Consider the following 25,257-nt stretch of genomic DNA (forward strand, 5'->3'; position numbering starts at 1 on the left):
GAATCCAACTTTATTTATAACTAATATAGGACAATGCTGTTGATTAAAAAATACTTCGTTCCGAGACCTTTTGTTTTCCAAATATTTAATATTACCAATAATTGATAAGTTCCAGTTCGACGGGTTCAAACAGAAAGATTTGAAAGCAGAGAAAATTGTGTATCTTATAATCGGCATGACTTTATCAGATGACAGTACTAATACTAAGATAAGGCTTGCGCATAGTTATATACTTAATTCAGTCACGGACCCGCGATATCACGGGTGTGTTCTAGTATATTATTACAATTATAGCTACATCTAAATCTGACACTGGTTATACACCTGAGAGGTTTAGCTGAAAATCAAACCAGGTTAATCTATTCTTTTCTACATTAGGAAATGCCTGAATACGACGGTTAGTTTCCATTCGTTTGATGTGTTTGTGCTTTTGATTTTGACAATTTATAAAGATGTTCCATATGGAATTTCCTTTTGGAGCTCGGTATTTTTGTTATTTTACTTTTAATTTTGGTACCTTAAGGTTCATCATAGCCGATTGTTTTATAACACCGTATTTACACGACAGAAATAATCTAAGTACAGACAAATCTATGAATATGGATAAGTTATAAAGTATGTAATGAACTAGATGACTAAATTTCAAATGCATTTTATGTTTAAAAAATTACAAACTTTTCTGGATTTTGAGATTTGTTTTCCTCGTTCCCACATATCTAGAATGTACCATATTATAAACTGAGTTAGGAAAATGTTTGAGAAATTCCTTTAGGGAAATACATAAAGTGCATTGTATTGATTAACTGGACAACAGATGGACTATAGATATCTGCAAATAGGTGATTGAAATTAGTGGTACGTATGAATTTGATAGTCTGGAATGCATTTTTGTCGTGCCTTTACAAATATTGATCAAATTCAGATTGCTATGTTTATCTTTATGTATTTGACACATATCTATATTATCAGTATTATATATCCTCCTTTTTCTCTGTGTGTCTGAGGATAATAAAGTTTAGTCTTTTCCTGACATTTTTGGTATATTTCAGAATCATACAATATAAGTAGAAAGGTGTCAAGTATGTATATTTTCTTAGTTTCTTTTCACGAGGCATGTGAATTGATATGCTCTCTGTCGTTTAGGCGTTGTCGTAATAGGGAATTCAAAAAGAGAGGTCATTATGAAATATGATGTCTAAGGTAGACAAAAACAACAAATGCTGCAAATTTTTCAACAACCGCTTTGTCTTAACGGTTTCCACTCCGATGGTATATTCAGACCAGTAGTCAGCACTTATGTTTTCTATTTCTCCACATTGATTATGATCATGTTATGAATTCACCGATTACATAAGTTTGAATGGTTTGTTATGCTAAGGAATTTCTATACACTTGGAAGAGATTACCTTGGCTATATATGGTCAAAGCTTTCGGAATTTCAATTCCTTAATGCTCTGTAAATTTGAACTTTTGTTTTCTTTACCTTTATGATTCGAGCGTCACTAATGAGTTTTGTAGACGAGACCTGCGTTCTTCTGTTCATCTGGATAATTAAGATGTTAGATTGCTTTTTATTTTTATTACACATGAAAAGTTTACTTAATCACTTCCAATAATTATAAAAAAAAAAAAATATCAATATCTTCCATGTGGTTCTAGTATGTGTTTTGCTCATAGCTAAAGACCGTACTGTGACACATAGTTTCTAACTTCTACGGCATTTTTAAAGTTGTCCTGTAGCAACCATACAACAGCTTCCTTACTTAGGTAAGGAAGATATACCAATATATGTGTATTCAAAATAATCCATAATCTGAATATTTCTTGAATGTTAATGTAGTTTTTCTGTGTACATGCTTTTTTAAAGAAATATTTCTTGTCTAGGAATTTGATTAAATGGTAGTCCACTTTGAAAAATGCAGGTTTTAATGAATGAACTTGATATTCATTATCTTTTAAAAGGCATGTTTTTTAATACATACAGGTAAAATTTGACTTTAAACAGTCGGTTTTTGGAAAAACCGCGATATTATTTATGAAGAAGAGTGAATGATGATTTACGCAGCAGTGCTGCTTGGTTTGATTGACTACGTGTTCTCGTCCTGTGTTTTGACACCAAATACTACTTATAACGGTAAGAATGTTTAATCATAATTATACATTTATCAGTTATGTTATATATGACTAGTATATATTTGTTTAGGGGCCAGCTGAAGGACGCCTCCGGGTGCGGGAATTTCTCGCTACATTGAAAACCTGTTGGTGACCCTCTGCTGTTGTTTTTTATTTGGGCGGGTTGTTGTCTCTTTGACACATTCTCCATTTCCATTCTCAATTTTATATCATTTTTGTTTAGTTTTGAAGGGTATCGTTTGGTTCGAGCAAATATCAGACCCTTGAAACTCTAACAGTTATGTCTTACCTTCTTTACAATAATGAAAATGTGTTGATAAAGGAAGGTATGATATGGTTTCTAATACGCAGACACGTCCTTTTCCTTACAATGTGACGAGATAATTTAAGCAAAAAGAGAGTTTAAAAAAAAACTGTTTTCATTAACCTGTATATGTTCCGAACCATATGAGTAAATGGACCATACACGTATGGTCATGACCGTATGCGTATACTCATATGATCGGACAATATAAGTAGATACTCGTTTGGTTATTAACGGGCCGGACAATATGAGTATTTGGACCATATAGGTTTTTCAAATATGCATTAGAACCGTTTCAAAAATATTATTAACTGTATAATTCAACTGAAGGCTAACAATGCGCAATGGTCCTATTCATAGAGATATATCAGTCATATCGGAATCAATAATAAAACACTGTTTTGAAAGTAATTTTTGGGGACAAAGTTAGACAACAGTAGTTAACCGATGTTCGAATCTCATAAACCAATTATTAAGAAAAATCAAGCTAACAAACACAAACTGAGTGAATCTAAAGAACTAAGAAAGGAGTGAAACAGTGTGCGTCGACAGGGTTATCATGTCATGTATGCATGCATCACCTACCATTGGTAAACAGGTGCATATTTAGATATTAGTAGGAAGATTTAAAAATGGGACAATAATTTTTTTTTATGAATGCAAAACGTTTTTAGGTGTACAGAAGATCAATTAGACAGATTAAAATTCATGTATTTCTACTAACTAATGTAAGTGAACATCTGAAGTAATTTAATAGCTGTCATGTTGAGGAATTTGCCACGAACGTTGACCTGTAGTTTTTAACTTTTATTTCTCACGAATGATTGTCTCATTGGAAATCATGTCACACTTCCTTGTATTTATTTATAGATGTCATAAGCGGATCGAAATTGTATTTCTTTTGTACGATTTTTGGCTTCATAAATAGATTTTTATTTATAACCATAATTATGTACCTGCAAATATAGGAATGTCTGAAGGTGAACCAGATGAGGGTTCATTTTGTTTAGGATGAATAGAGTGGTATTTGTTCTAAACATTTACCGGAAATGATCACACTTATGGAATGAATAAGCTTTATATAAACGACAATCCCATTATAAAAAGTTTTGACAACATTATAAATGAGACAGTATGATATTTTTTGTATCGTCCGATGTATAAACACGTTATAGGGTGTATTGATATGATTGAATCATTGAGAGGTACTGGAGTTCGTTCGGAGATTTTTTTTTTTTGGGGGGGGGGGGGGGGGGGGTAGGTGCTTCTTATCAGTATCAGTTATCAGTATACTATAGTAAAATATTAAAAGATAATCAATTGGCATTAGGAGAAAAATAATTAATCATAATGATAATAAAATCGTAAATTATGTCATACCTAGAATGTTTTAATGTAGAGGGATTTTCAAACTACAAGCATACAATTCTTTGCAATTGTGCAAAATAACAACAAGTCGGATATCTTCTGTGTTCATTCAAAGCGTTTTTCCATTAATGCATCCGTTTCTAATAGAAACAATATGTTTTATTTACAGCGTCTGAGATTTTTATAAGAGACAGGAATGCAGTCTTTGATTATGCAAGAGTTGGCAAATATAAAAAGATATATTGCTGTGCTCGAAACTATTCTAGAATAAATTGGAAGTTCAAGAAACAAGATGGATTAACATGGCAACCGTTACCTTGGGTTTCTTCACTTCAAGATAACAACCAGACCCTTCAGATACTAGAAATTGGTTGGAATAATGAAGGAATTTACAGATGTACTGCTTTCTCAAGTGAAAATAATGTTATTGCAAATCACAGTACTAAAATAGATGTATACTGTAAGCTTCTTTTTTTTTTTAATAATTATTGTATTAGAAGAATTGATTGGGAATGCTTTGGGAAATGATACTATCATAAAGTAAGAAAAATAAGCAAGAGTTAAAATGCAGAAAAAAACTCATCTCCGATTTTGATAATGAATGAATGATGGTATATATGTTAAAACCTTTGAGATGAAGGATTTACATCGGATATCATACAACTATCTATTGAACTTTGAAAATGAAGTCAAAGTCAAGAAATTCTTTGAAGATGGATATGACATTGACAGCCTTATACAATTATAATATTTAACACTACCAAAGGAATAATTTACCTTATCGCCAAGATTTGACATTGATACTTTCATAATGAAAACAATAGCATATACTATGTATTCCGTTTATGCTCAAAATAATGATATCTTTAATCAGTAAAACAAGTGAAAAGATGTTTCGGTCAAGTAATATTTTGAATAATGTGAAAGCTCAATTATATCTTGTCTAAAGCAATTCATGTTGTACGAAAGTCTTACGTATTATTTTCATACAAAATTATCCTGCTGATTTATTTATTAATTTTGTTCACCCGTCACCTACAATAATAGAAAACTGACCTTACAGTTGCATGATCAGCATTAATTTGTACTTCGTTAAATATTATACTCTAAATATTTATATGTTAATTTCAATTTGGAAAATTACACAGGATATCTCAGGATTGATATCATTTTGTTCAAACAGTTCAAACGCCATTGCTGATTGCAGAATGAAATAAATAGACGTTCGGTTCGAAATCAGGATAAGTAGAAAAAACACTTGGGGATGTACTTTACCATGAATTATGTTGAGTTATTTCGATACTATTTTATTTATTTACACAATATGATAGCCTACTTCATTTAGTAAGTGAAAAATAGAATTTGAAAAAACAAAACCTCTTTCCTTGCGCTGTATGCTTAACGGTGCATCAACTTATCCTCCGAATTTCATGCAAAAGGATGAGGGTCGTTTGAACGATATGGTAGGAGAGCACAATGTATATATACATAGGCTGCATGTTAGTTCATAGTCTTATTATTTAAGGTTCAATTTTTATCTTTAGTTTAAACCATAAATACATGTGTTACTTATCATCTTTCTTTGATACATACAGGAAGACACGACTACTCAAGAAAATGCCTTATTTAATGAGTCCATTATAAAAACAGATGTTTTAAAAAAGGAAAAAGGAAAAAAAATGATATAAAAATTATCCATGAGTAAAGAAATAAACTTAGATCTTAATATTTTAGCATTCTAATATTTAGTGCTTTCATATATGATCAATCCTGTGAGATTTGAACTACAGGGACAACAACCCAACAACACGCCATAAGTCAAAAAAACACATAGTGTCAAACCTGTAGTGTTTTGGACTTTGAAAGGGATATATTCATTGGACTAAATTGTTGATATTACAAACTTTAAATTTTCTTTACCTAGATATAGGAAGATGTGGTGTGAGTGCCAATGAGACAACTCTCTATCCAAATAACAATTTAAAAAAAAGTAAACCATTATAGGTCAATATACGACCTTCAACACGGAGCCTTGGTTCACACCGAACAACAAGCTATAAAGGGCCTCAAAAATTAATAGTGTAAAACCATTCAAACGGGAAAATCAACGGTCTATTCTATATAAAATAAAAAAATAAAAAAACGAGAAACAAGAAAGACGTATAAATAACATAAACAAACAACAACTACTGTTCATCAGATTCCTGACTTAGGACAGGTACAAACATTTGCAGCAGGATTAAACGTTTTAATGGATCCAAACCTTCTTCCTTTTTCCTGAAACAATAGCATAACATCACAACATAGAAAAACACACGATAAAATGTCAATTGACAGGCTTAACTCAATAAAAAAAAACGTACATTAATACACTTTAAACGAATAAATTTGATCTGCGATATCTGAATGCAAATGCACAGTTAACAAAATATTAGAAACATACAATTCTACCTTGACAGGTAAGTTTGTATTTAGCCTATAAAATACTTATTTAGCCTTGAGAATTGAAAGGTCAGTTTATGCCATTCATACAATAGAAGTTGATAAATTTGGCTTCATGCCATTTACCTTGTCCAAAATTAAGGTCACTTTATTGTTAATGTGATATTGTTAAAGTACAAAAGAACCCTATATTCTGACCAATACTTAAAACTTTGTGCATCTTGATTAAATTGTTAAAAATCTGTTAATGTTGAATTTTTTGGGTTATTTCGGCCTTTTAATTGCATATTTCTTTACATGGTAGTTTTTTTTCTATCTGCTTGACTTTATACAAATAGACTATGCTTGCAGGTTATATATTACACTGTCTTGTTTTTTGTTTACACCAAATCTGACAGATTATTATTTAGTTGCAAAATATTTTAAATGAGAGCTGAATTTTTTTCTATCTTTAATCGGCATTGAAGGTTAAAATATTCATAATGTGAACAAGAATGAAGAAAACATCTTGGTCTCTAAAAAACATCATCAACCAGGATATAACATTCCAAATATTTATTTATTATACTAATATCAGTTGAAATCTCAAGCCACTGTTTTGCAAGTTAACAATGTAGGTCATATCCCAACAGAAAATCAATAAATATGACAGTACAATGTACTCTTAGCACAAACACATAAGGTCACTGTGAAATAGACATCTAGAGAGTTGTCTCATTGGCACTCACACCACATCTTCCTATATCTATCTAGGGCAAGAAACAGTCAGTTATACCAAACCAGTTTGACTAGATGTCTAGTTTAAAACCAGTTTGACTAGATGTGTCCTATATTTTGACAATGTAAATGACATGAGGACCTGCATGGGTTTTTTTAATATCTGTATTCTTTAAATTTTATGGGCATTTTTCTTTTAATAGCCTTAAAAATAACTCTCATTCTGTAAAAATTTTATGAAAATAATTTTACTATTTAGTCTTTCTGTTACAAGATTATTTATCAATTCTGTACATTGATCATTATTTTATCAGTATTGCATTACAGTTACCTAAGTTACCTTTTTATTTTGCACAGTTATTCTTTATACATTTGCACCGCATTAAATTATTCTCTATTCATTATTTTGTTGTTCATTTTCTCTATTCTCTATTTTTTGTTGCTATTACATGTGTTCTCTATTCTGTAAACCCCATTCTGACCCTTATAGGTAAACTTCTATTGTATGAATGGGATAAACTGACCTTTCAATTCTCAAGGCTAAACAAGTATTTTATAGGCTAAATACAAACTTACCTGTCAAGGTTGATTTGTAATTTGAGTGATACCGGTGTTACTCAAGTCACCATAACCCTTCGAAAATATTCACTTTAGAAAAAAAAACAAAAAAAAACCGGTTTTAAAAAATACAGGTAAATCTTGAAATTTATACAAATGTAGTAAGAAGAAGTGATATTCCAAATAGTCACAAAGCTGGTATATAGACAAGATCCATATAAATATAAAATAACAAAAAAGCATTATAAACATTATGAACAGGTCGAATTAACAAGAAAATACGATTTGAGAGTACTCGCAGTTACTGACAGCTAGTTAAAAGCCAAAAACAATTTATAATAAAAAAAATCATGCATCAGAGACTAAAATCAACTAAAACACATCCCAGGGATTTAGTATTTTAACGTCATGAACAGTCAGAGAAGACATGACTTGTGCAATGCCAAACATAAATGTATCGACAGGTAGTAGGATAGTGAGGAGCGACTTCTATAGAAAATTAACGTGCCTGTGTCTCTATACATCCCGCCTCAAAAGAAGATACAATTTAGTTATGTTTTAATTTGCTAATGACAAAATCGATATTCGTGCCAATGTATACTATATGCAGAGATCTAAGTACTGTTTTATATCAGCATCTGCACCCTTTTATCAAAATTAAGACTACATAGTAATGTATGTACCAACTATGTTTCTCCTTGATATATACAAAAATATACTGTTAGAATTATTAGTTTTAACAGGATTTTTGAGTTGCTATTCATTGCTCTAACATAATTTAATGCTTCCTTATGCTGTATGTTTAGCTTTCACTCTAACTGTTTAGTGCTTTTTTGTTATACTTAGGTTTAACATGTGCATAACAAGAGCCACTACTTTGCAAGTTTCTTGACTACATATATACATGCACTATTTATAGTCTGGTCAAGATCAAATTATATATTGTTTTGTGGAGAATTACTTCTCCCATGACTTGAATATTCAATCCTAAATTGCAATATAGCATAAATGCTTACATGAAGATTATGTAGTATTAAGTAGAAATATTAAGATAAGAAATATTAACTACCAGGTAAACAAACTATGAACCTAAATGCATAAAGTACCATACATGTACTTTTTTTTCTTTCTCTCTAAAACATATACAGCAAAAGAGTGAAATCTGTGTACACACAAGTCATACATAAATAGCTGATTTTTTATAAAAAAAAAGAAATAATTTTTTTTTCACTATCTCTAACTTTTTGAACAAACCTTACAATGTATTTGGATTTATATTTGGATGAATTAATATCAGAAAAAAATATATATATATTTAAATGACTGAGTTAACTATCATATCAATCAATGACTCTCACAAATCATTCTATTGATTTATGTAAGGGAGATAATCATCTCTAGTTTTAATGATAAAGATATCACGCATTTCTGTAATTTAAAAAGGAAGTAGAACAATGTGGATATGTTACTTTTTGAACAACATAATTTGTTTTTAATAATTTGATTTTCTTGCTTTGTCTCTTTTTGATTATATATTATCTCATTTTTTTCTTCTTTCTATTTTTACATTTTACAAATTGTATGTCTTTTCTCTCTCCTTCATGTTATTGGCACAGTACTTTATAATATATTATGCAGCATTGTTGGTGTATTCTGGTTACAGTTTGAATTCTACTCAGACATGGCATGTGAGATCAGACATCTCAAAGATATTTTCACATTCACACATTTTAGTACATAGCTGTATGTTCTTTTTTTTTATGCATTTAACAAAATACATATTTTTGTTTTTTTAAATGGAAATATCACTTGAAAATGAGTAATAATAGTATAAAATATCTCTCATACAACTGTCAAGGTTTTAATTCAATAGAGAAACGAAGAGATGTGTTTGATTATCTTAAATAAAAAAAACTGTAATATATATATTGCTTACAAGATAAACATTTTTCAGAAAATGATGAAATATCAATAAAAAATCTATGAGGAGGAGAGTGCATTTTTAATCCATTTGCTACAAATCAAAGAAGGGTAGCAATTTGTATTGACCACAAACTTTGAGTATATAATACATAAAGTAAAAAAAAGACGATCAAGGAAATTTGTTAAGAATCGATGTGGAAATCGAAGGAAAGAGAATGACCCTAATAACCTTATATGGTCCAAACAAAGATACACCAGATTTTTATATAAAACTTAGTGAAATGATAGAAACCTTCAACAATCCATCAGTTGTTACAACTGGAGGCTATCACTAAGTACAAAACCAAAGTCTTGATACATATAACTATCAAAATATTAATAACCCAAAAGCTAAGGAGAAAGTTCTAGACTTAAAAGATCTTTATAATTTAACATACCCCTTATGGGAAATAAATCCAGATTTAAAACAATTCACATGGAGAAAAGCTAATCCCTATAAAACAAGCAAGATTAGATTTCTTTTTAATATCCCAAGACCTTTATCAAAATGTAGTTGATGTACAAAATCACAACAGCTATAGATCAGATCACTCCTCAATGATATTAAATCTGAAGATGAATGATTTCATACTTGGAAAATTAACAACTAACTTTTACATGATATTGAATACTCCAAAACTATAAAAGACACTATACTTTAAGTAAAAGACCGATATGCATCATTAGTATATAATAGAGAAACGTTAGAACAAATTAATGATTTAGACATCCACTTTACAATAAATGACCAACTTTTTTTTAGAAATATTACTTACAGAAATCATAGGACAAACTATTTCCTATATATGCATCTTATAAAAAAAAGGAAAGAGAGAAAGAGGAAAAGATATTATCAGAAAAAATTCAGAAATTAGAGGAAAGCATCTTAACAGAGGAAATATTAAATGAAATTGAACACCATGAATCTGATCTTAGAATAATTAGGAAAGAAAAAATGACAGGATACTATATCAGGTCAAAATGCAATGGATTGAAGAAGGGGAAAAACCATCTAGGTTTTTTTTCTAATATGGAAACTAAACATTTTATAAATAAAACCATCCCCAAACTAGTTAACGAAAAAGGGGAGACAATTTGTAAACAAGATAAAATATTAGAAGAGGCCCAAAATTACTATAAAAAACTGTATACTAAAACAGAAAGCTTGAGTAAAGTATATCTTAATAGTGAAATACCTGATTCTGATAATAAAAAATTAAATGATACATTAAAAGAATCTTTAGAGGGGGAGATAACTTATAATGAATTGACAACAGCTTTTCGTAGAATGAAAAATAAGAGAAGTCCAGCGTCAGATGGCTTTACAAATGAATTCTTTAAATTCTTTTGGACAAATGTAGGAAAAATTGTTTTCAGATCTATAATTTATGGTTACAAAAGGGGGGAATTATCAATAACTCAAAAACAGGGTATTATTACTTGTTTACCAAAAGGTGATAAACCAGACAGTTTATGAAAAATTGGGACCAATAAGTATTTTAAATACAACATATAAACTAGCATCAAGTTGTATAGCAGAGCGTATCAAATCTGTTCTACCCATTATTATTATCAATGATCAGACAGATTTTATTCCTGGAAGATATATTCGAGAAAACACTCATCTCATATATGATATGTTTCTCTACAGAGGTAAATGATTTGCTAGGTCTTCTCCTTCTCATAGATTTTGAAAAAGCTTTTGATTCCATATCATGGAAATTCATAAATGAAGTATTAGACTTTTTCAATTTTGGGCCCTCTATAAAACTTTGGATAAAGACCTTTTACACAAATATAAGCTCATCAGTATCCCAAAACTGTTTTGATCAGATTTCTTTCAGATTCAAAGAGGCTGTAAACAAGGAGATCCTTTATCACCTAATATTTTTCTTTTATGTGCTGCAATTCTAGGAATCTTAATCACAAATAACAAAGAAATTTAAAGAATTAAAATTGATGACACAGATAATCTTATCTCCAAATACGCAGATGACACATCAATAATACTTGAAGGTACACCCAAATCTCTATATGCATCTCTTCGCTTACTTCAAAAATATGCTGAACTGTCTGGTCTCCATATGAACTTGGACAAAACAAAGGTGGTGTGGATAGGCAAAAAAATATATAGTTAAGACACCATGTGTGTAAAATGGGGATTGGAATGGGGTTCCAGTAGGTTTACATTACTAGGAATAAACTTTTCTGTTAATTTGCATGAAATGGAATTGTTGAATTATGGTCCAAGAATTAAAGAAATTGAAATATAATAAAAATTTGGTCTAAACAAACATTAACACCAATTGGAAAAATAACTATCATTAAGGCAATAATTATTTCAAAATTGAACCATCTGTTTTAAACATTACAAGCACCATGCAAAAATACTTTAAAACAAATAACTGACAAAATGTATTCATTTATTTGGGAAAACAAACCTGACAAGATAAAAAGAGAAATTTTATTATGATCTGTACACAAATTAGGAGGGCTGAAAAAGATAGATATTGACAAATATATAAAAGGATTAAAACTAACTTGGATTAGACGGCTGTTGAAAAACAACCCAAAACTAGATAAGCTATTAGAAAGTACTGGAAAAAAAAATATTATTGAAAACTCATTCATTTAGGCCGAACAAAGAGATGTAAAACCCCTATTTAGGAAGAAGTTTTTAAAGCTTGGACAGATTGAGCAGATGAAGAGGAGTTTGTATCATATTCCCTCTGCAAAAATGAAAAATAAAAATAGAAGCAACATCTATTTTCTATAAAGACTGGATAGACAAAGAGATCTTTTTGATAAATGATTTATTAAACTAATCACTTTTCAACAATTCCAAAACATTTATAAAATTAAGTCAAACTTTCTTACGTATAATGGGGTCATTTCATCAATAAAATCATATAAAAATGCTTTAAAGAACTATATATCCATAAACACTAGGACCAATTATGCCGAATAATATAAGAATATTTTTTTTATCAAGAAAAGGCTCGAAAGATATGTATAATGTTTTATTTGAAAAAGCAGTACTAAACTTAGATGTGAAGAAAAATGGTCATTAACACTCAATAAAAAATTTGAGTGAAAAACTGCATAATATGTCTTTTTACTCCACAAAATGCTCAAAACTCCACTGGTTCCAATATAGAATAATACACAGAATATTGGGCACAAATAAATTTTTATCTAAAATAAAAATAAAACAAAGCGATAACTATACTTTCTGCAATGAAGTTATTGAAGATATTGAACACATATTTCGGACATGCCATAAAATAGCTGATCTGTGGATAAGAATCATGGACTGGATTTATAACCAAATACAAATAATTACTCCAGTTAACATGGATATAATTTTATTCAGAAATTTAGGAAAAACAGAAAATAATAAAATAAAAAACTTTATAATACTTTTATCAAAATTCTTTATCTATAGAACAAAACTGTGTGAAAATCAAGTAAATTTTGCAGGGCTGAAAAACTATCTAAAAGAAAATCTTATACTAAAAAAGAACATATTTTTTAAAACAAAGCCTCTTCACATTGCCAACCTCTACTGGGACCCCTGGCTTCCATTACTAGAATTATTTACACTTAAGCAACTTAGAATTACCCTATGTAATGTTAATGTGTATATTGTTTTTTAGCCCTCTACACACCACCATATATGTTTTTATATGATATACTGTGTTATATCTAGTTTATTGTTTTTTGTACTTGTTTTGTGCCTAAAATAGCATATTCATTATTTAATATCTGTATGTGTTTATATGAACTTTTTACAATGGAAAACCAACTTTGCCAAATTTATTTGATGTTGTATCTTAAGAAAAAAATACTGCTGCCAAATTCAAAATTTCAAGGATTTTTATTTTTTTTTTTTTTTTTTTTCTAGTTTTTATTTTTTTGGTTTTTGTTTTGCATTTGTGCTTTATTTATTTATTATTTTCTCTTCTCTTCTCACTTTCTCTCTTAAATAAAATTCTCTCTTTATTGATCAATATTGAAATAATGGATACACAAATATATATTTTATTATTTTGAATACTAATAATTACTAACAAATTTTCTAAATATACAATCTAATGTTTAACGAGGCCGGGATAAGGTACCAGTACTTTCTGTATCAAACTAACAAATGTGAAAAAATTTCAATAAAGAATGTATAATTTAAAAAACAAAAAAAATATTCTATAAGAGTATAAAAAATATATTAACATAATAACGAAATCTAAGTTAAAATCTAGAAATTAAAGGATGTCCACAATAACTGACAAAAGTAACCTTTCACCTTTCCTAAGTCAGGAATCTGATGTTCAGTAGTTGTCGTTTGTTGATGTGGTTCCCTTTCTCATTTGATAGCTAGCAATACCTCCCACTTGTATGAATGTTGCTTATATTTCCGTTTTATTCACAAAACAGGGTGGGGGAAAAACATAGACCCATTTGCTTATTGCCAAAATTTTCTTGATAAATTCACCTTTCATAATATGTGTAAAAAAATAAAATGTTTTTACATAGCTTGTGTAGACAGAGTGAAACCAGAAGCGTATGGGCCTAAGACACAGTACGGAAGTGTTGGCGGAACAGTTAGTTTTATTTACACAGGTGATTTCGGATGTACTCCAGATGCTGCCAGAGATGTATCGTGGTATGATGAAAGTGGAATAGAGTTGAAACCATTGGATAACAACACAATATTTCCTAGATATAATGTAACAACAATAGAAAGGTATCACTTTATGGTGTCACGGTAGTATTTCCTGGCCCATAAGGGATAATGATAGCCTTTTTAGAATTTTTACCACTTTCTAATACTGCAAAAAAATCTACATTTACAGTTAACTAAAGTACATTCATTTTACTATTCAGAAATGAATTTGAATATGTATCATGACCGTTTACTTTTTTTTTGCTATTTTTAATAATCTAAGTCCACTAGTACTTTTAGGTCTTTTATGGTGCAGTGAATACAAAATTTAAAAAAATCTCTTGTTTTGCTTGATCTTGAGTGTGTTAGGTATGAAATATGATTTGGCATTAGTTTTTAGTTTTGACATCGTGCGATCTGTCTTAATTTTAGTTGCAGTTGTAATATTTTCATTGCTTTGTGTTATTTTTTAAAACATTTTATGTTAAGCATTTAAAATTGATAAATGTAATTAGAACAGTGGTTTGGGAATTTAAGCATTTGATTTTTATCCGCCACCCATGTAATCTTATCAGTCAGGATTCTACTTCGTCAAAATTATCTCCCCATTACGCCATTTACACCATTGTAGGGATGACGCGCTGCCAATTTAGCTCTTGAAAATCGATAAATTTATCCATATAGCATCATTACGATCCGTATATGCCAGTTGTATTTTAAAGACAAATGTATTTAATAGCTAATGAGCATCCGTTAATGTACTTGTCTGCATTGAGTTCACTTAAAACCATTGTCTGATCGGTTGTCAGGTGGAATTTTCGAAAATTCATAAACATTTAGAAAAATTCTTATTAAATATTTCGTAGAAGAGCAAACTTAAAATTTTCAGTGGTTGAAGACTATAAACCCTAATCATCACAGACAAAAAAATGATTCTTTTTTGAAGATATGCATTTTTAAGATCCAACTTAAAAGACTGTCAAGTGCTTTTAGTAAAAATTAGCTATTCGAACACACCTACTCTGTTTTTGTGGTTCATTAGAAAGGTATTTCACTTGACCCGTTTATTTATTTTTTTAGTACTGTGCATTGTTTATGTTATAAAGTCAACCTGTAGTCTTGATATATAAAAAAGGGTATTGAATCTACAGCGAGATGGTGTATCAAATACTCTTGCTTTATACGTTTTCAAGACAAAATATTCAACTCAAACACGCCCTAACATAAAAAGGTGCACTCGATTTTCTCTTTTCGATACAATTGTTACTCATTTTTGAGATTTTTTTTCTTGAGTCACATAATGAAAGGACAGACACGAAAATTACTGAACTAATAGATTGATATGTTCTCCGTCTGTTGTAAATTTTTCAAAAAAATGGAGGTTATGCATTTTCTACATCCAACTTGATAGATAACCATGTCGTTGACTAGTTCTGCTTAACTATGTAATGTATACATTGAACAATTTATGCAAATGGTGTTTTTAAAATAAAATACTTCGTAATTGAGCAGATAATTGTCATTTTATTTTAACTTTTAAAATTTTTGTTACTATAGTAAACATCACAGTGAGCATTTATCGCATTTTCTAACAAAGAGCTTCGATTATTTTGTTCAACCGGGTTTCCGCCTGTTATGTCAGCTACAATACAGTTAATTTGTTATATGCATAAATCATATATCTATTGTTGTTAAATGCTCATATAAATAGTAATGTTGTCGTAGTCTTGAAATTTTGAATGATTGTATCATGTTCCAAACGAATTTTGTACAAGTATTATTAGTTTTACTAGCATTTATAAACCAGCATGCTTTAAACTCGACGTACAACCACACGCATTCCAAATAAAATCTTTGTTTTTATCGACAATTAATCGGCAAATAAGTCACACATTGAAAACATAACCAGATATTTGTAAAATATTCCATTCCCTTGAATCGCCCCTTTTGTAGATAAGTTGTTTAAAATCAACAAATTATAGGCAAGACGAAATGGGAACAGTAGTACAATTTTAACCTACCTCATTCATGAGACAATACGATATAATTTTGAATTGTGAACTGCATAAACAGCATAACCGTAAACATTTAGAGAGTTGATATAAGATAACTCAAGGAAGTTCGCTACTCAGTTTCAAAATAACAAGCTTTTCATAATACTAGTATATATTGGGATCAATAAAGGAACCAAAATAGCAAATAAAAAATATATAGGGCAATGTGCTTGTTTTCGAGATATAAGCCAATGAAATTGTGGCGGGAAAATGTTCTCTCTTGACTTTTCATAGTTAATTATTGACAAGTTTAATTCTCAAAAAACTATTAAAACATAACAATGATTTTATAAAACTTTTACAGATGGCTTATAACTATACATGTGAAAGAATTATAAAAGAAGAAATGGGGGTCAATTGACCACAATTTTTAAGGCATTCGAATTGATAAAACCAGAGGAAACCGAAAATCTGACAAAAATTCCACATCCTTAATGTGAAAAAAAGTAAAATCAAAAAAATACTGAACTCAGAGTAAAATCTAATCGGAAAGTCCATTATCACATGGCAAAATCAAATGACAAAACACATCAAAAAAGAATGGACAAGAAATTTCATATTCCTGACTTGGTACAGGCATTTTTGAACCTGGTTTTATAGCGCTAAACCTCTCACTTTGATGACAGTCTCATCAAATTCCGTTATATTTACAATGATGCGTGAACTAGACAGACATAATAAATAAAATAGTCAAAATATGGGTACAGCAGTCATCATCGTGTAACAATTTTAAAAGGAACTATTTAACAGAACACAAAAAAAAACATCTATCTACAAACACATTCATTGATTCGTGTCTGACGTCAGAAAATTTTATACGTCACATATTTTTGTCGTTCAATGTTTATACGATCAATTTTAAAATTTCACATGGGCAATGTTAGCATACAGGGTTAAAAAATCAAAGGTATGTAAGAATTAATTTCAGAAATAGACCGAGATTTAAAATAGTCAAAAAGTTCTATGGAATTTATAAGAATCCACAAATAGTTCATTCCACTGTGCGATTGAATACTTCTGACGTTTGTGGTTCAACGTATTTTCTAATTCATAATAGAAATATATTATAATGACATATTATAGAACAATAGCATACTAACGGGATCTTTTAAAGTACAGTGTCACTTTATAAGAACCAACTGCTAAATAAATACAGGTAGCCTTTGTGAGAAATAAATAAAGATAAAAACATACTTTATTCAAATAATTATATATGGTGAGAGGTATAGATATATAGATCGATAATGATTGCAGGTACATTTGTACAAGGATAGATAATATTTATAAAGGTTGATGTTAATAATTTATAGTGGGAGTTTTTTTCTCATTTGCTTTTTCCCCGACAAATGAGACTGTAAAAATGGGGCCCCCTTAGTTGCTTCCCTGGGCTGATGTAACAGGTGATTGTTAATAAAATATGTTTAATATTTAAAAAAAAAAAAAAAAAAAAGAACCAAAGAAACACCAAAAGTCGCATATACAAAACACACCAGCAAAAAATGAAAGAACATACAAACACATTGACACATACTGCAAATAAAAAAAAACACCGTAATTTGTGGTACAGATATTATGTATTAACGTTTTAGTTAAAAAAAATTATTAATTTCACTGGATATCTGTTACGTCTTTGTAAGCATGCAAATTTATCGAACCATCTGAGAAATATGTAAAATTTGGAGTAGACTTATTATTAATAATTTAATACAAAAAATATTCCGGAGAACACGAAATGAAACTAATTTCACTTAATTTGTATATTTTTCAAAGGTCGAATCACACCATCATAGAATCCAGGTTTGAAATTATAAGAATTGAACGGAGAGATTTCGAAAAGAATTTTACCTGTTTAGTAACATCGTCTTATCAGGAAGGAAATCGCATATTTATTGTCAAACTAAAGGAAGCAAGTAAGTCATATAAATATTAACTTCGTCAGAACAATATTTATGCCTAAAAAAGGTGAATGATTTAAGGTAGACATTCAAAACTCATGTCACAAAAAAAACTGTCATCGCCATTGCAAAAATAATAAACTGAAAGAAGTCCAAAAGGCATATAAAAAATACATAAAAAAAAATTCAAATGTGCTACCTGTACTCATATGAACATTGCTGCATTTGGAGTACCAGTACTTATTCTTCACTTGTCGTTTTCACAATGCCATCACTTTCCCTCGGCTTTTTAAATTAACGCAAGCGACTTATCACTATACTAGTATTTTGTTAATTTACAATGATTCATGCGAAGAGAGCCACATGAAGATAAGAAACTGCATACACTTGTTGGATAACCTGATTGATCCCCTGTTTGTAGCTTTGGTGTTCCTTAATATTAAGGTGTAAAGTATTGTAACTGTTGTTTATCTTTTCGCCCTTTGTCTCTTTGGCCAGGATGTTGTTTGTTCTTATTGGGCATACTAGTTATCAAAGGTACAAGGATTATAATATAATACGCCAGACGCGCGTTTCGTCTGCATAAAACTCATCAGTTACGCTTAGATAAAAATAGTTATAAAGTCAAACAAGTACAAAGTTGAAGAGCATTGAGGACTCAAAACCGCTTGATAGACCCCTTGGGGTCTTCTCTTTCTTTTTTTTGTTGTAACAATATCCAATATATTGGATATATCGTAGCCAAAATTCCCACATCCTTTCGCGTGTATGACATCCCCTGAATAATCTTTTAACCAGATGTTTTGTTGTCTAGAACAACACAATAAGTGCCCCTTAAAACGCAGGACTGGCTTACACTTCTGACGTTCATCCAAGAGCTTTTAAAAGGGTTGAAGATGTTTGCCGTCATCTTTGGTGCATTACGTGATATGGATATCTTAGTTCTCAATGTATTACTGTTAATATATGATATGGTTTTGTTAATAGATAGTCAATCAATTCAAACACGAACAAAATATTTTCATTTCAAACTTTCTCTTCCTGCCAATAATCAGGTGTAAAGAATTGATATTGTTATCAATTAATTCGTTTCTATGTGTGTTGACGTTTGTTGTTGTTGCACTTCGGTGTTCCTGTTGTCCCTTTGTTTTTCTTTTATAGTTGATGTGTTTCCCTCACGTTGTAACTTCTTATAAAACATAGCAAAATGGTACTCTCATTAGCTTTTATACGTAATATTGCAAATATTTCTTACCTCACAATACAGTAATTGAATTTTTCGCTGTAAAAGATGTCCAAGATGTAAAAAAGGTGGCTATATATATTGTAGTACAATTCCAACTTCCCATCCGACAATAACTATGCAATTAGTAATTATTTAGTCCGTTTCTGTGTGTGTTACATTTTAATGTTGTGTCGTTGTTCTTCTTTTATATTTAATGCGTTTCCCTCAGTTTTAGTTTGTTACCCCGATTTTGTTTTTTGTCCATGGATTTATGAGTTTTGAACAGCGATATACTACTGTTGCCTTTATTTACCGCATTTGGGTTGTGTTAAGGTCAACAAGACTAAGCACATTCCATTTCCATGTGTGCTTCTTAACATTTATGTACATAATAGCAAATTACATATAGGAAGACAATTCTACATGCTCATTTTATACTCAAATTCATTGGCACGAATTTTAAGAAAAAAATACATTTACTTTATATTTTAGGGATCCAAATAACCAACATAACATGGATTACAGCAGAAGAAGTAACGGCAATAGTGGTACCATCGGTTATTATTTTAACAGTCGCAATTATTTTTATTGCTGTGTTTTATTTGAGAATAAAGCTGTTTATTCTTTCACGTATACCTTATTGGCATTTGATAGACAAAGGTAAGTTTCCATCTTTTTATACAGATTATTCAATTTGCTACGCAATGCTGAAGCATGATGTAAAAGACAGTTAAACCAAGATTAATTGACATCAATCATTATAACATTTTAATACTTGTCATAATCATATTTATAGACAATAACAACTTAAAAAAACACAAGTTGTAAGGCTTATCACAGCTACTATATTCTCAAAAGAATTTTTCATTAGTTCTTTCAATTTCTTTTTCTTTTTTATTGTTGTTTCTCTGGATTCTATTTCCATATTATAAAGACAATTTAATTTTAGTTTAAAGCAACTATGTACACATGATTTATTTGTTTTACACAATTAAATTTGGAAGAAAGGCCGACATAGTTAGATGTTGCAGTTAGTTGCACAATTACTTATTTTGTGGCGTTGATACATTCGTATAACACATAATTCGATTATGATGTTTTGTGTACTGCCCGTAATTAATTTTAGGTATTCGTTGTTATTCTGTTTTTAATATGTCAAAATGGACTATGACATTATTTATTTATGTATTTCTCTATTCTGAGAGTTCTTGCATTTATTTGTACTGTATTCCTGTCAAGTAATTCTAGCGGTATATTTAAATAAAGGCAACAGTAGTATACCGCTGTTCGAAACTCATAAATCGATAGAAAAAAACCCTGAGGGAAACGCATTAAATATAAGAGAGAACAACGACACAACATTAAAATGTAACACACACAGACACGAACTAACATTGCCATCAGGCGCAAATGTTGGATTGCCACAAAACCATGTTCAACCCACCTTTTTTTTTTTTATTAAAATGTCCTGTACCAAGTCAAGAATGTGACAGTTGTTATCTAATATTTTTTTTATAATAGGTATGTTGCATTGCTGTTTTTATTTTGTTGCACTTCGATGTTTCTGATGTTTCGTTGTTTTTCTGTTATAGTTAACGTGTTTCCTTGAGTTTTTAGACCGGATTTGTTTTCTTAATCGATATATGATAAACTACTGTTGTCTTTATTTAATTCTATAGAAATTTTCTCAGTTAAAAATACGAAAACATAGAGAATAATGTAATAATCATATAGTAAAGTCATTATTCTATATGCTTGAAATTAGGTGATAGACAATACCATGTGTTTATCCTCCACGAAGACGAGGATACAAAGCTAGCAAGAAGAATTCAACAAAGACTTCAATCAGACTATTATACGGTCAAAATATCTGGAAGTATTACAGGTGGAACTGGTAAGATCCGTTATCTTTGATTCGTGTATTTTTTGTATCGTTTTGATACTCTTTTTTTATATATAATGTTAAAGAAATTTATATATATGACATATTCAAAATGTTTTTTGCATTTTAATGTACAAAATGATACAGACGAAAAATAATGTAAAACTAACATAAAATATTGTGTAAGTTAACAGATAAAAATATCAATCATATTTACAAGTCAGAACAAAATTGTCGACTACTGGCTTAGTTAGAAAGAGTAAAATAACAAACAAACAAAAACTGAACTCGGAGGAAAATTCAAGATGGAACCAGCATTGGTATCGACTAGCTCTAAAATCTAATCAAAGACACCAGGATTACCATTTGGTATACCAAAAGCATGATTTCTTGATTGACAACATATTTGTCACGTTCGGAGGACGTGTTTTTCAACAGACTGTCTGTATTCCAATGGGAACAAACTGTGCCCCTCTACTTGCCGACTTGTTTCTTTATTATTATGAGGCTGACTTCATGCAGGAACTTCTTAGGAAGAAAGATAAGAAGTTAGCACTATCCTTTAACTCTACGTTTCGCTATATAGATGATGTTCTTTCACTAAATAATTCAAAATTTGGTGACTATGTGGAACGCATCTATCCAATCGAGCTAGAGATAAAGGATACTACAGATATAGTTAAGTCGGCCTCATATCTTGACTTACATCTAGAAATTGACAATGAGGGTCGGTTGAAAACAAAACTTTACGACAAAAGAGATGATTTCAGCTTTCCAATTGTGAACTTTCCATTTCTAAGTAGCAACATTCCAGCAGCACCTGCATACGGGGTATATATCTCCCAATTGATACGATTTTCCCGTGCTTGCATTTCCTATCATGATTTTCTTGATAGAGGGTTGCTGCTCACAAGGAAGCTATTAAACCAAGAGTTCCAAATGGTGAAGTTGAAATCATCCCTTCGTAAATTTTACGGACGCCATCACGAGTTGGTTGACCGTTATGGAATAACCGTATCACAAATGATATCGGATATGTTCCTTACGTCGTAACTACAATCCCCTTCCCTTTCCTGAATGTGACCTACCGAATTAGACTATTTACCGGATTTGTTATCACATAAGCAACACGACGGGTGCCGCATGTGGAGCAGGATCTGCTTACCCTTCCGGAGCACCTGAGATCACCCCTAGTTTTTGGTGGGGTTCGTGTTGTTTATTCTTTAGTTTTCTATGTTGTGTCATGTGTACTATTGTTTTTCTGTTTGTCTTTTTCATTTTTAGCCATGGCGTTGTCAGTTTGTTTTAGATTTATGAGTTTGACTGTCCCTTTGGTATCTTTCGTCCCTCTTTTCGACTTCACAAGACTTACCAGTGACATTTGGATCCAAACCGTTTCAAGGAAATATCAAATATAACAAATGTGAAGGCTAAATCAAAAGCTCAAACACACCAAACACACAAAACGAATTGATAATAACTGTCATATTCCTGACTTGGTACAAGCATTTCCTTCTGTAGAAAACCTCATGGAAGAAAATTTCGCCAGCATTGGTATCGACTAGATCTAAAATCTAATCAAAGACACCAGGATTACCATTTGGTATACCAAAAGCATGTTTCGACTTCACAAGACTTACCAGTGACATTTGGATCCAAACCGTTTCAACGAAATATCAAATATAACAAATGTGAAGAGCATTAATAACCGAAAATTTCGAAAATTAGTGCTAAATACGACTAAGACAATGTATACCTGTTTAGATAAATCTGAATTGCTAATATAGTTTTGCTTTTTGTAACAGATCTGATGCAGAAAGCACAAGATTTTGCACAAGATAGTAAAAGTTTGGTTATCATTTACCCCTCGGAATATTCAGAAAGTAGTCAGAATAACAACTTCCAAAGTTTTATGGGTGTCAGACAGTACTACAGTCCGAATCTCGTAACAATTGTTGAAGAAGCTGGGAGAACCGGAGACAAAGTGGAGGTTATAGACTCTGACAAAACATTAGTGAGAATCAAATATCCACCTAATCAAAATTGTAGTACATATCGGCAGGAAAATTTTTACTGTAAACTTAAACTTCGGATGGCTAGAAGGACAGGAAAAAATGTGTGTTGTACAAAAAATAACATTCAAACACAACGAGGTGCTGAAGATACAGAATTACTTAATGAACAGCATAATTTATCAAATAGCGAACAAGAATCATCTGCAGAAGTATGGTCAGATTAAAGAAACCAAATTGTATAGTTGTTATGGAGTTTGCAAATACAATAGGAACATCCGTCAAATGTGAATGGTGTTTCTTCAGCATATACAGAGTTTCCTTGTTTTTTTTTAGTATATTTGTTTATAGTTCACCTTAAAAATGACTATTGAAGTATCCAATGTCAGCATGTGAGTCTTTCATTAGTTTTATAAACTAATAAACATGTAGCCAGATAGTCAATATTTTTTTAGGTGACGAATACACTGTAAAAACACTTGTATTAAGCAAATTAATCAAAATAAGAATTAAAAACAATAGATTGTCATAAAATAGTAAATAAAAACTTTTCATATGAGGCTTGTGTTAATCATAAAGCTCGACTGATCGAATTAAGTTGGCGCTTTTTTTATGAAGAAAACTTGATATTGATTGCAGACATTTGTTGATATATTTAAAATCATGAACTCGGTATGTTTTAAAGCACGCTATATAGCAAATTGTTAAGAATTGAACGTTGAATGCTTCTTTTTGTAGTTTTGTAAATTTATTGGTTGTAAAATGGTGACCAAAGTACATTTTATATGAACATGATGAACATATGAAACGCCTTGTCCAAAGTGCAATTTGGGATCTATTGTCATCTCCTAAGCCTGGGCTAAAGTTTGTCATCCATCTACGCTATTGATCGTTCTGTGGTTTTTTTTATATCAAGAAATAATAGTATACTCTGAAACCACATTTCCCAACAATTATTCTGTTGGCATAACTTTTTAGAAATGTGACCACAGATTCTTACAAGGCCACCTTTGATATCAATACAGCATGAGGGATAAAATACAACTTTCGAAAACCGTTTTAAATATAGGAAAAATGATGAAGCAAGGATGGTATCATTTGAAGATCTACTGGTTTGATAATTTTTATCAAAACCGTCAAACGACATCGTATTGTCCTAACATGACAATTGTGACAAAGTTTTGGTTTCTTGGCTTTTGTTTTGAATAATAGATACACTGTACCGCCCAAACATTAAGCTATATTCTGTTAATCTTAACATAACACGTTTTGTAAAACATCTTTGAATTTGCCCTTTCCCCTTTTGTGTGAACCGATACTTTTAAAAATCTAATCTTTTCATTTCATTCAAAATACGAACAAATCTCTTGTAATGCAAACATAGACCACCAGAAGTAGTATTTGAAAAGGTAGCAAAAAGTGCACATAAATTCGATTCGATAATCAGTGGGCATAGTGTATTCTAAAAAAATTCATTCAGGTACCTTTCGAAAAACTCACTTTATTACAGAGCTTTAAATTAAGTCTTCAGAATAGCGACAACAAGTTTAAGAATGATCAGGTATCTGATGCTGTTGACATATCAAATTAATAAACTTATGTCGTACCGAATATCTAAACATGTTCTTAAAAGTTTTATATAGGCGGATACAACATTTGTAAAGAGAACATGTTATGCAGATAAAATAAGCTGACTATCTGTGATTTCGAAATAGTAACGTATAGTCTGAAAAACTCTCTGAAAAAAAGCAACAGTAGTATAACACTGCTTAATAGTTACAATTCAATTAAGCAAAAAACAATCCGGGTCACATACCAAAACCGAGTGAAATACTAACTATAAGGGGGAACAACGAAATAACAGATTCAATGAGCTTCTACAAAAACAAACGCCAACATACATAGATATAGACAACAGTAGTGTACCACATTCGAAATGCATAAACCGATTGAGAAAAAACAAATCCGAGTTACAAACTAATACTGACGGAAACACATCAAGTGTAAGAGGAGAACAAAAACACAACAGAAACACAACACTAAAA

At 30.6% G+C, this 25,257-nt stretch overlaps 2 protein-coding genes across 2 annotated transcripts in view; one reads left to right on the forward strand and one right to left on the reverse strand.

The window, feature by feature from the left end:
• LOC139514647 (uncharacterized) overlaps positions 1–6,770 on the reverse strand; it is a 369,289-nt gene extending 362,519 nt beyond the window's left edge. The window contains exon 1 of the mRNA XM_071304099.1: positions 6,249–6,770. The gene's annotated coding sequence lies outside the window, so the exon portion shown is untranslated. The remainder of the gene's footprint in view (positions 1–6,248) is intronic.
• LOC139514636 (uncharacterized) lies at positions 1,973–23,771 on the forward strand. The gene is made up of 7 exons (XM_071304087.1): positions 1,973–2,134; positions 3,975–4,265; positions 14,015–14,225; positions 17,969–18,108; positions 19,811–19,978; positions 21,084–21,212; positions 23,006–23,771. The coding sequence occupies exons 1-7, from the start codon at positions 2,050–2,052 to the stop codon at positions 23,437–23,439; spliced, it is 1,458 nt and encodes a 485-aa protein (XP_071160188.1). The 5' UTR covers positions 1,973–2,049; the 3' UTR covers positions 23,440–23,771.
• Positions 23,772–25,257: the final 1,486 nt, after the last annotated feature.

The sequence above is a fragment of the Mytilus edulis genome, chromosome 3 (genome assembly GCF_963676685.1).
Source record: "Mytilus edulis chromosome 3, xbMytEdul2.2, whole genome shotgun sequence".
Classification (NCBI taxonomy): domain Eukaryota; kingdom Metazoa; phylum Mollusca; class Bivalvia; order Mytilida; family Mytilidae; genus Mytilus; species Mytilus edulis.